At 45.9% G+C, this 12,392-nt stretch overlaps 1 protein-coding gene across 2 annotated transcripts in view; it reads right to left on the reverse strand.

Annotated features, from left to right (window-relative positions):
- Trank1 (tetratricopeptide repeat and ankyrin repeat containing 1) overlaps positions 1-11,772 on the reverse strand; it is a 117,784-nt gene extending 106,012 nt beyond the window's left edge. For both annotated transcript variants that reach the window (XM_045136938.1, XM_045136937.1), the window contains exon 1: positions 11,725-11,772. In XM_045136938.1, coding sequence (XP_044992873.1) covers positions 11,725-11,729 — 5 coding nt within the window. In that variant the 5' untranslated portion in view covers positions 11,730-11,772. The remainder of the gene's footprint in view (positions 1-11,724) is intronic.
- Between the last annotated feature and the right edge of the window lie 620 nt (positions 11,773-12,392).

The raw sequence follows: 12,392 nt of genomic DNA on the forward strand, positions 1-12,392 counted from the left end.
GAAAAGAAAGACTACGGGCCAGGGTGTTCAGGCTTGAATGTGCTCTTGAAGTCACCAATTCTTGTGGCCCCACCCAAGCATAGACCCTGATGATCCAATGTCGACCAAAGGAGAGGGTTGGAGAAGCCATAGCTGGACATGAAGGATGAATTCTCTCAGAAGCTGCTGAACATTGTTGTCTAGTATTTTATGCCTTGTGCACTTGCTTCCTCCCAGTTATCATCACTGCTTTTTAACTTTATTGCAAACTTTAATATATGAAAATATTGCTCATATTCCCATCAATCTATCCTCTTAAATCTCCTCTCCCACCCTATTCTTGAGGGCCTTCTGGAGTCATGGTTAGGAGGGATTAAGAGGGGATAGCAGACATGCAAGTAGAGGGACAGAATATAGAGGGCGGAAGGGTCTAGGGGAGGAGAAGGGGATCCACAAAAATCATCACTGTTAGGGCAGGACAGATGAGTCAACGAGTCAGCGGATAAGGCACTTGCCTGCAAAGCCTAAGTAAGGACAGAGGTTCAGTTTCCCAGTACCCACGTAAAGACAGATGCACAAGGTAGTACATGCACCTGGAGTTTGTTCTCAATGGCTAGAGGCCCTGGTGTGTCCATTCTGTTTCTGCTTGTTTTTCCCTCCCTCCCTCACTCCCTCCCCCCTCACTTTCTCTCTCCCATCCAAATATATAATTTTTTTAATCATCACTGCCAAGTGTGGTGGTGCAGGCCTTTAATCCCAGAACTTGGGAGGCAGAGGTAGGAGGATTGCCATGAGTTCAAGGCCACCCTGAGACTACATGATGAATTCCAGGTCAGCCTGAGCTAGAGTGAAACCCTACCTCGAGGGAAAAAAAAAAAAAATTATCTCTATTTTCAAGCTAGCACCTGCCCACTTTCCATGCTGGCACGGCGAACAGGAAGACCCAGTGCTTACAGAATGAAAACATCCAGTACAAATGGCACTTGCACTTCAAAAGTTGATAGCGCTAAACCAAGATTTGGCTTAACTCCAAAAGTCATGCATCCCACCAGCTCAACACAGTCATGGAGCTTAGTTAAGCTAGCCACAATGAGTACACATGTGGGTACCACCATGAAACATCTAGGCAAAAGATGGAGTAGATTCAAGTAAAGTGAATTCACATACAATATTGTAAGGTTATTCACCTTTCTATTATCTCCAACAAAAAAAAAAAAAAGGAAATAAGGTAATACACTATTTGAAACCAAGAAAAATCAAAATGAAACTTCAGTGACCATTTAAAAAAAAAAAAACAGGCATGGTGGCACACACCTTTAATCCCAGCACTTGGGAGGCAGAGGTAAGAGGACTGCCAGGAGTTCGAGGTCACCCAGAGACTATATAGTGAATTCTAGGTCAGCCTGGGCTACACTGAGACCTTACCTCAAAAAACAAAGATCAACAACAACAAAAAAAGGCCCAGAAATGGTGGCACATGCTTTTAATACCAGCACTCTGGAGGCAGAGGTAAGAGGATCACTGTGAGTTCAAGGCCACTCTGAAACTACATAGTGAATTAAAGGTCAGCCTGGGTTAGAATGAGACCTTAACCTTGAACAAAAACAACATAAAAAAGCCAGGTGTGGTGGTGCACACCTTTAATCCCAGCACTCAGGAGGCAGAGGTAGGACAATCTCCATGAGTTCGAGGCCACCCTGAGATTACACAGTGAATTCCAGGTCAGCCTGGGCTAGAGGGAGATACTAGCTAGGGGAAAAAAAAAAAAAAAAAAGGAAATTTCTTTCAGCACATAGATTACTGAAATGGCCTGTTTACTTGGTTTAATACTTTTTAAACTTTTGTTCAACTGTTTTCCCCACCACTGCCTCCACTCTTTCTCTCTGTTGAAACTTAAAAGCATCATTTCTACTAAAGAAACTCTTCATTCCTCTTTCCCTAATGGCCTTTAAAAACAAGAGTGCTTTTGGCCTTGAAAAACCTAATGTTGCAACTCCAAAGAAACCTCTTAGAAAAGCAGCGAGGCCAGGGTCTGGCTGGAGCAAAGTATACACTTCACTTACCCACCTAGAAAGGAAGAGGAGGGCTCATTCCTCAAGGCCATTGAAAACAATACCAAAGCCAACATCCAACCTCCATTTCAGTTCTTAAAGGTCCTCAGGATCACTTTATCTTCCCGAAACAGTGTCTTAAGACTTGTCTTTGCTAAAAAATAAACTACATCCCAAGAAGCAAAGACAAAAGAAGAAGATATAGACCACACAAATTGGTTTTGAGCAGCAACCACAGAAAAATATAAAGTGAACAAAGGAGAAGTTTTAAGAATTCCACAAGGGGCTGGAGAGATTGCTTAGTGGTTAAGGCGCTTGCCTCCAAAGCCTAAGGACCCAGGTTTGATTCTACAGGTCCCATGTAGGCCACATGCACACGGTAACACATGCCTCTGGAGTTAGTTTGCGGTTGCTAGAGGCCCTGGAAGGACAAGAACAAAGCCCGTTTGTCATGGATTGTTAAAAGAGCAGTGTCTAATCGGAAACGCATAATTAGCTGTTAATGACTTAACAAGTAATCAAGTTCCTGGCCCTCAAACTTCTTCACCCATGAAACAACACATTCAAATACAAGTACCATTATAGAAAGAATATACTAAAGCTCTTGACATATTTTTTATTTATTTATTTATTTGAAAGAGAAAGAGAACGCAGGCATGCCAGGGCCTCTAGCCACTGCAAAAGAACTTTAGACATATACATCTGCCACTAAATGGATACTGGGAAACCAAACTTGGGTCCTTTGGCTTTGGAGGCAAGCACCTTAACAGCTTAGCCAACTCTCCAGTCCTCTTGACATACTTTTTTTTGTTTACTTTTACTTATTTGAGAGTGATAGACAGAGAAACAGTGGGGGGGGGGGAGAATGTGTGCATCAGGGCCTCCAGTCACTGCAAATGAACTCCAGACACATGCTCCATCTTGTGCATCTGGCACATGGAGACTTGAACCAAGATCCTTTGGCCTCATAGGAAGCACTTAACAGTTAAGCCATCTCTCCAGGCCTCTTGACATAATTTTATACTCAGCTATGCATGTGACTTCATAAGTATAGCTCTCTACTATGATCCTTATTAATTAACAGGGAAGCTGGAGCAACAGCTCAGCAGTTAAGGTATTTGCCTGCAAAGCCTAACCAGCCAGGTTCCATTCCCCAGTTCCCACATAAAGTCAGAACAACAAAATGGTGCATGCATCTTGAGTTCATTTGCAGCAGTGAGAGGTCCTGGAGCACCCATTCTCTCTGTCTCTCTCTGCTTGCAAATAAATAATTTCTTTTAAAAAAAATTATAAATTTCCATTGGAGGGATGGCTTAGCAGTTAAGGAGTTTGCCTGAAAAGCCAAAGGACCCCAGTTCTATTCTCTAGGATGCACATTAGCTAGATGTACAACCCCTTGTGGTGCACACATTTAGGGTCTGTCTACAGTGGCTGGAGGACCTGGCACGCCCATTCCCCACCCCCTTCTCTGTCAAATAAACAAATAAAGTATTTAAAAACTATTAGAAACTCCGGTGGGTGTGGTGGTGCACACCTTTAATCCTAGCACTCAGGAAGCAGAGGTAGGAGGATCAGAGTGAGTTCCAGGCCAGCCTGAACTAGACTGAGACCCTACCTCGAAAACCTCCCACAAAAAGAAAACTAGGGCTGGAGAGATGGCTTAGCGGTTAAGCGCTTGCCTGTGAAGCCTAAGGACCCTGGTTCAAGGCTCGGTTCCCCACGTCCCACGTTAGCCAGATGCACAAGGGGGCGCACGCGTCTGGAGTTCGTTTACAGAGGCTGGAAGCCCTGGCGCGCCCATTCTCTCTCTCCCCCTCTATCTGTCTTTCTCTCTGTGTCTGTTGCTCTCAAATAAATAAATAAAAAATGAACAAAAAATATTAAAAAAAAAAAGAAAAGAAAACTAGACACTCATAGGCCTACTGCAATGAGCTGTGACTCAGACAGTCCATGTCACGTGCACCCACACCTCCTGTACAGGCTCAAAGAGCCAACAAAATGATACTGAGGACTCAAGAATATTGTACAGCAGATTCCTACGAATTCAAATATTGCCTCCTGAAGGGAGGAGGGAGTCAAGAAGAAGTGAAACTTAAAAGGTTACATGACCACTCCCCAAGGTTATAGTAATAATAAACAAAGGAATACTCTGACCAACCTTAATTAGAAACTGAAACAAGACTGAGAGATGACTCAGTGGTTAAAAGTGCTTGCTGGTTTGAGGCTCGATTCCCCAGGACCTATGTTACCCAGATGCACAAGGGGGCACACGCATCTGGAATTCGTTTGCAGTGCCTAGAGGCCCTGGCATGCCCATTCTCTCTCCCCCTCCCTCCCCGTCTCCCTACGTCCCCTCCCTCTTTCTCTCTGTCTCTCTCACATAAATTAAAAAATATATATATTTAAAAGTGCTTGCTTACAAAGCCTGATGGCACAGGTTCAATTCCCCAGTACACACATGGGGCATGCATTGCAATTAATTTACAGTGGCAAAAGCCCTAACACACCCATTTTATCTCTCTCCCCCTTTCTCCTTCCCTCTCCCTCTTCCCATTTCGCTGCACCCACACATGTTCCTTCCCCCTCTCTCTCCTTGCAAATAAATAAAAATAGTCAAAAACAATTGAAACATTTCCTCCTGGCAGGGCAGGAAGTTCTGAAGACCCAGGAAATCAAGTCTGGGAAAAGGTTATGAGAACCCACCCTAAAGGGAAAACAACTGCTTGGGGATGAAGTTTGCCACCTGCCCTACTAGCGTATTGCAACTCAGGTAATAAGCTTGAGACTCAGAACACCCAAGCAGTCTGCAGGTTGTGTGGTATGCTCCAGAGACCATCTTATGAGTTGTCACCTATGCTGAGGTGGGCTTTCTGGTGATGCAGCTGCCTCTGACTCTCACCCACACTCCTGCAATAACCCTACATACAAATGATCTTAACTCTTCAATTAAAAAAAATAATGCTACCTTTTTTTGTTTCGTTTTGTTTTTGTTTTGTTTTTTTGGGGTAGGGTGGTGGCACACACCTTTAATCCCAGCACTCGGGAGACAGAGGTAGGAAGATCCCAGAGAGTTTGAAGACACCCTGAGACTACATAGTAAGTTCCAGGTCAGCCTGACTAGAGTGAGACCCCACCTTGAAAACCGAAAGAAAGAAAAAAAAAAAAGCTACCTAGCAGACTAAAACACAAGGTTTAACATATTTGCTGTCTCAAGAAACACATCTAACTGGCAAAGACACCAACTAAAAGTGAAAGCATTAAAAATCAATAAACCAAGTAAATTAAAGCTATAAACAAGCCAGTTGTAAGTTCCCTTTTCTCTAGTAAAGGGGACTATATATCAAAATGAGTCAAAAGAGATAAAGAACATAGCCATTAAATAAATAGATAATCCATCAAGATATAACAATTATAAATATATGTATAGTAGTACCAAACACTGAGGCTTCCATTTCATAAAACAAAAATAGACATAAAATGATAAGTTGAGAGCCGGGCATGGTGGCACATGCCTTTAATCCCAGCACTCAGGAGGCAGAGGTAGGAGGATCTCCATGAGTTCCAGGCCTCCCTGAGACTACATAATGAATTCCAAGTCAGCCTGGGCTAGAGTGAGACCCTACCTCCAAAAACCAAAAAAAAAAAAGATAGGTTGATCCTGAGACTACATAATGAATTCCAAGTCAGCCTGGGCTAGAGTGAGACCCTACCTCCAAAAACCAAAAAAAAAAAAAAGATAGGTTGATCCTGATGCAATAAAAATGAGTGACCTCTCATAGATAGGTCATCCATACTGAAAACCAAAAAAAAATTCCCGGTTTAACTCTACATAAATCAAATGGACTTAATAGATATCTGCACAATATTCTATTCAATAACTGCAAATATACTTTATTCACAGAATCCCATAGAATCACCTTTTTCTGTTGTTTTTCTGTCGGTTCCCCACGTCCCACGTTAGCCAGATGCACAAGGGGGCGCACGCGTCTGGAGTGCGTTTACAGAGGCTGGAAGCCCTGGCGCTTTTTTTGTTTTTCAAGGTAGGGTTTCACACAAGCCCAGGCTAACCTGGAACTCACTATGTAGTCTCAGGGTGGCCTCAAACGGCTCCAGAATCTTCTTTAAAATAGCTCGTATTTTAAGCTTTATAAACAACTTTTTTTTTTTTTTTTTTGACGTAGGGTCTTACTCTAGCCCAGGCTGACCTGGAATTCACTATGTAATCTCAGGGTGGCCTCAAACTCACAGTGATCCTCCCTACCTCTGCCTCCTGAGTGCTGGAATTAAAGACGTGTGCCATCACATCAGGCTAAGAGGATTTTTTTTTAGCAGTTCACTTCTTACTATTATAACTTTTCCCACAAAAGCCACTTCTAAAGCAATTCTTAACAAATACAAAATAATTTCTTGAGCCAGGCATGACAGCGCACACCTTTAATCCCAACACTGAGGAGACAGTGGTAGGAGGATCACTGTGAGTTTGAGGCCAGCCTGAGACTACACAGTAAATTCCAGGCCAGCCTAGCCTAGAATGACTCCTTACCTTGAAAAACAAATAAATAATTTCTTGTATCTTATCAGATAGATCATAGAAGAACAAAAATAAAAATAAATACTAAGAGAAACCACAGAATAGGCCTGGAGAGATGGCTTAGCAGTTAAGGCACTTGTCTGCAAAGCCAAAGGACCCAGGTTCAACTCCCCAGGATCCACGTAAGCCAGATGCACAAAGGGGCACACACATCTGGAATTTGTTTACAATGGCTGGAGGTTCTGGCATGCCCATTCTCTCTCCCCCACCCTTTCTCTCCCTCAAATAATTTTTTTTTAATCAATTCAAAATGGAACACTGGGGCTGGAGATGGTTCAGCAGTTAAAGGTGCTTTCTGGCAAAGTTGATGGCCAAAATTTGATTCCCCAATACCCCCATAAAGCCAGACACACAAAATGACGCAGTGTCTGAAGTTCCATTTGCAGTGGCAGGAGACCCTGGCTCCCCATTCCCTCCCTCCCTCCCTTCCTCTCCCCCTCCCTCTCTCTCTCTCAAATAAATATTTAAATACTGGAACACAATGATCTTAACATAAGTCCTACAACTCTAGAAGTGATAGGGTCAATACTTCAGGATGTAAGTCACTAGCCAAGAACTTTTTGAAAAGGACTTAGGAAATAATTGCTTGTACTGACAATTGGGATTGTGTGAAATTATAAAAGTTTCCTCACAGCAAACAATCAACAACCTGCAGACTTGGAGGAAATCTTCACCAACTAGACAAGGATGAAATCAGGCTAATATCTAGAACCTTTAAAGAACTCCAAAAACAAGGGCTTAAGAGACAACTCAGCCATTAAAGGCTCTTCTTTGCAAGGCATGATGGCCTGGGTTCAAATCCTCACTACCCACATAAGGTCAGATGCACAAAGTGGTGCATGCATCTGGAGTTTGTTTGCAGTAGTAAAAGACCTAGTGCACCCATTCCCTTTCTCTCATTCCCATTCATTCATATTTGCGCGCTCTCTCTCAATTATCAACATCTATAGACAACATGGAGAATCCATTTTATACCTATCATTAAGGGCATCATCAAGAAAACGAATGACGGGCATGCTAGCCACGCCTTTAATCCCAGCACTTGGAAGGCAGAGGTAGGAGGATCGCTGTGAGTTCAAGGCCACCCTGAAACTCCATAGTGATTCCAGGTCAGCCTGGGCTACAGTGAGACCCTACCTCAAAAAAAAAGAAAGAAAGAAAGAAAACGAATGACACCAAATACTAGCAACGATATGGGGGAAATGAAACCATTATACATTGCTGGTAGAAATAACTGGTGCAGCCACACTCCATATCAATATGGAGGTTCAGCAAAAAAAATAAATAGGGCTGGAGAGACAGCTTACTAAGCGCTTGCCTGTGAAGGCTAAGGAACCCGGTTCAAGGCTGGATTCCCCGGGACCCACATTAACCAGATGCACAAGGGGGCGCACACGTCTGGAGTTCGTTTGCAGTGGCTGGAGGCCCTGGCATGCCCATTCTCTATTTACCTCATTCTCTCTGTCTGTCGCTCTCAAATAAATAAATAAAACAGAAAATTTTAAATAAATAAACAAAAAATAAATAAATAAAACAGGCCTGGCGTAGTGATGCTCATCTTTAATCCCAGCACTCAGTAGGAAGAGGTAGATGGATCCCATGAGTTCAAGGCCACCCTGAGACCTGAAAGACTACATAGTAAATTCTAGGTCAACCTGGGGAAAGCAAGACCCTACCTTGGAAAAACAAAAGAACGTGGGGGGTGGGGGGAGACAGGGCTTGGTGGCATACTGCTTAAATCTCAACACTCTCACTTGGAAGGCAGAGGTAAGAGGATCTCTGTGAGTTCAAGACCAACCTGAGAATACAAAGTTAATCTCAGGTCAGCCTGGGCTAGGGCAAGACCCTACCTTTAAAAAAAAAAAAAAACCTGGGCTAGAGAGATGGCTTAGTGGTTAAGGTGCTTGCCTGCTAAGCCTAAGGACCCAGTTTTGATTCCCCAGTACCCATGGTAAGACAGATGTACAAGGTGGTGTGTGGGTCTGGAGTTCGTTTGTGGTGGCTAGTAGCCCTGGCACACCCATTCTCTCCCTCCCTCCCTCCCTCTCTCTCTGCCTCTTTCTTTCTCTCTCTCTTTCAAATAAATTTTAAAAACATAAAAATAAACATTAAGTAGGGCTGGGGAAATGGCTTAGCGATTAAGGCTTTTCCCTGCAAAGCCAATTCCACATAAGCCAGATACACAAGGGGGCACATGCTATTGGAGTTTGTTTACAGTGGCTGGAGGCCCTGGTGGATTCATTCTCTCTATCTGCTTCTTCCTCTCTCTCCCTCCTCCCACCCAATAAATGAATAAATAAGTAAAATATTGAAGGAGAAAGGTTTAAAAATAAGTAAATAAACATTAATCTCAGCATTTGGAAGGCAGAGATAGGAGGATTACCCTGAGTTCGAGGACACCCTGAAACTACATAGAGAATTCCAGGTCAAACTGAGATAGAGTGAGACCCTTAAAAAAAGGAGGTCTGGATAGATGGCTTAGTGGTTAAGGTGCTTGCCTGCAAAGCCAAAGGACCTCAGTCCAATTCCTCAGGACCCACATAAGCCAGATTCACAAGGTGGCACATGGATCTGGGGTTCATTTTCAGTGGAAGTCCTGGTGTGCCCATTCTCCCTCTCTCTCTCCATCCCTCAAATAAATTAAAATATTTTTTTTTAAAAAAGCCAGGCATGGTGGTCAGCATGTCTTTAATCCCAGCACTCAGGAGGCAGAAGTAGGAGGACTGCCATGAGTTTGAGGTCATCCTGAGACGACATAGTGAATTCAAAGTCAGCTTTGAGCTAGAGTGAGACCCTACCTTAAAAAAAAAAAAAAAGGCTGGGGAGATGGCTTAGCAGTTAAGGCGCTTGCCTGTGAAGCCTAGTCTTATGTTTGACTCTCCAGGTGCCATGTAAACCAGACACACAGTGACGCAAGGGCGCACATGCTCACAAGGGGGCAAATGCATCTGGAGTTCTAGGGCAGTGGTTGGAGGCCCTGGTAATGCCAATCCTCTGTCCCTCACTCCTCTTACCCCCCCCTTCTCTCTCTCTGTTGCATAAAAAAGGCCATTGTGTTGGGCTTGCCTCAAAAAAATACATAAATTTATGCACAATCCATTTAAAAAATATAAATTCATAAGAATATATGTCTATATTAAAAACTGAAACACCTTTCATTGGCTGAGGCTATCTATACAAGTCCTTCATACAGGAGACCAAAATGCTATCAAAAATAAGACAAGGCTTGCTGGGCATGGTAGGAGGATCTCTGTGAGTCGAGGCAACCCTGAGACTATATAGTGAATTCCAGATCAGCCTAGACTACAAAGCAAGACCTTACGGGGGGGGGGGGGGAAGGCTGGAGAGATGGCTTAGAGGTTAAGGAACTTGCCTGTGAAGCCTAAAGGCCCCGGTTCAATTCCCCAGTACCCATACGAATCAGATACACGATTGTCGTGTATCTGGAGTTTGTTTGCAGTGGCTAGAGGCCCTGGCATGCCAATTCTCATTCTCTCTCTTTCTCATAATGAATGAATGAAATACTTGCCGGGTTTGGTGGAACACACACCTTTAATCCCAGAACTTGGGAGGTTGAGGCAAGAGAATCATTATGAGTCTGAGGCCAGCCTGAGACTAAGTAAGAGAATTCCAGGTAAGCCTGGGGTAGAATGAAATCCTACCTCAAAATAAAACAAAAATAAATAAATGACAGACAGACTAGTCAGAAAAGGGATTCAGTGGAGAGGGGTTAGGAGGGAGAGTGATATGAATACTATCGTATTTATGAGCATTGTCAACAAAAAAGTTTTAAAATCTGAAATAACATTGCAATGTTAAACGATAAAGGATAAATATTGCATTTTCCTCATATGTGAACTTAAATATGTGTGACACGAAAAAAGAGCGAGAGACTTTATGGGGGAGGAAAGGATCCAAGCTATGGAGAGAAGGATGGAAAGTTTAAGAGGAGGTGAATGTGAGCAATGTACAACAGGCATGCATGAAAACGTCTGAATCTAGCCCAGCATTCGGTAAACTACTTTTAGAAAATTATTTTTTTTAAGGACAAAAAAAACCTCATCCTACAAACACAATTCTACCAAACAGATTTGATGGGTAAACAGTTAAAACATTTTTTAATCCCCTTCAAGACAGTACTTTTCTAGAAAACACCAAGCAGGGATGTTCAACAAAAGCCCAACCCAGATTCGGAGCCTCTAACAGGTACCTGACACGGGAAAAGCAATCAGTGAGAATGCGGGGTGCAGGATGGAACACAAGACCCTGGGGGCCCCAGCTCATCCTTTGCACATAAGCAATGGTTGGGACCATGGCAACTGAGCTATGGCAGATCCTGGGGAACTAGAGCTTTCAGAAATCTTTTTTTATCTTCTTTTTATCATCATCATCATCACCGCAATTTTTTTCTCTCTTTATTTCTCAAATTGCACACCTAAGAAACGTCTTGGTGGTGGCGGGGGGTGAAGGGGTCACGGAAGCTGTGCTTTGGAGGAGAAACGGACCCCGCGGGGAGCAGAGCGCCCGCCGACTCCCGCGGGATGTTAAGAAGTGCGCAGGGGCTCTGGTGGGCGCGAAAGGGGGACGGAGTGGCGGAACGCGTCTTCTCCCCCAGAAGCGGCGGGCTCCGAGTTCCCCCAAACACACACACACACACAAACACACACCACTCCACCCCCGCCTCCGCCCCCGCCCCCGCCCCTAGATCGAAGCGCTCGGTCACCAAGCAAGGAACCAGCCCCGACTTATGTCACCCAGGATCCCTTTTACTGCCCGGGCCCGGGAGCGCGCGAGAGGAAGGTGTGCGGCGCGGGCACGCGCGACACAGGAGGGACCGGGATGGATGGATGGACGGATGGACGGACGGACGGATGGATGGATGGTTGGTTGGTTGGTTGGATGATGGAGGCCAGGGAGCCCCGCCAGGAAGAGCCCTCCATTCTCCTCACTAGTCCGGAGCGGTTTGCTGCGTGCACCGCCCACAGCTTGTCCCGCAACCCCCCACCCCCCACCAGGCGAGGGAGGCGGCGACGGCCGGCTGCGGGATACGCGGGCAAGGCTCGGCGGACAGGACGAAAGCCCGACAGGCCCGCGCCGGCCCACCTCATCCGCGTCGCCTCGCGTCCCGAACGGACGCCATCGTCTTCCCCACGCCCGACCCCCGCCGCCGCAGCCACAGACCCCGAGCACACGCGAGCGCGCGCGCGCACACACACACACACACACACACACAAGCGCGCGCGCGTGGGCATGCTCGACTGCAAGCGGCCCCGCCAAGCCGGAGGCGTCCATCCCTCCATCCATCCGTCAGTCAGTCCGTCCGTCAGTCCCCCAGTGCCCGCTTTACGCACCTCGCCCTCGCCCTCGCCCTCGCCCTCGCCGCCCGCGGGTCCCACATGTTCGGTGGGAAGGGAAAGGAAAAAGGAAAAAAAAAAATCTATTATTTTCTTTTTTAATGAAAACGAAAAGAGGAAGAAAAAAACAAAGACAAAACTTCCCCGCGTTTGCCGCCGCTTCCTCGAGGGCCGCCCCCCGCGCGCGACGCTGCGAGCACGGGGAGTGCCGGGCCCCGGGGCGGGGATGCGCGCGGCGACGCAGGCCGAGGCCCGCGAGATCCCCACGCGGCGCCCGGCGCCCCCCGGAACACCGCGGTCACGTGCCGCCGCCACCGCCGGGGCGGGCGGGGCAGCTCGTCGCCGGGCTCCGGAGGGGCGTGTCGCGTGGTGCCTCGCGCGCGCGCGCGCGTGTCTGTGTCCCCACGCAGCACCAGG

This window comes from Jaculus jaculus, chromosome 17, assembly GCF_020740685.1.
Source record: "Jaculus jaculus isolate mJacJac1 chromosome 17, mJacJac1.mat.Y.cur, whole genome shotgun sequence".
Lineage (NCBI taxonomy): Eukaryota > Metazoa > Chordata > Mammalia > Rodentia > Dipodidae > Jaculus > Jaculus jaculus.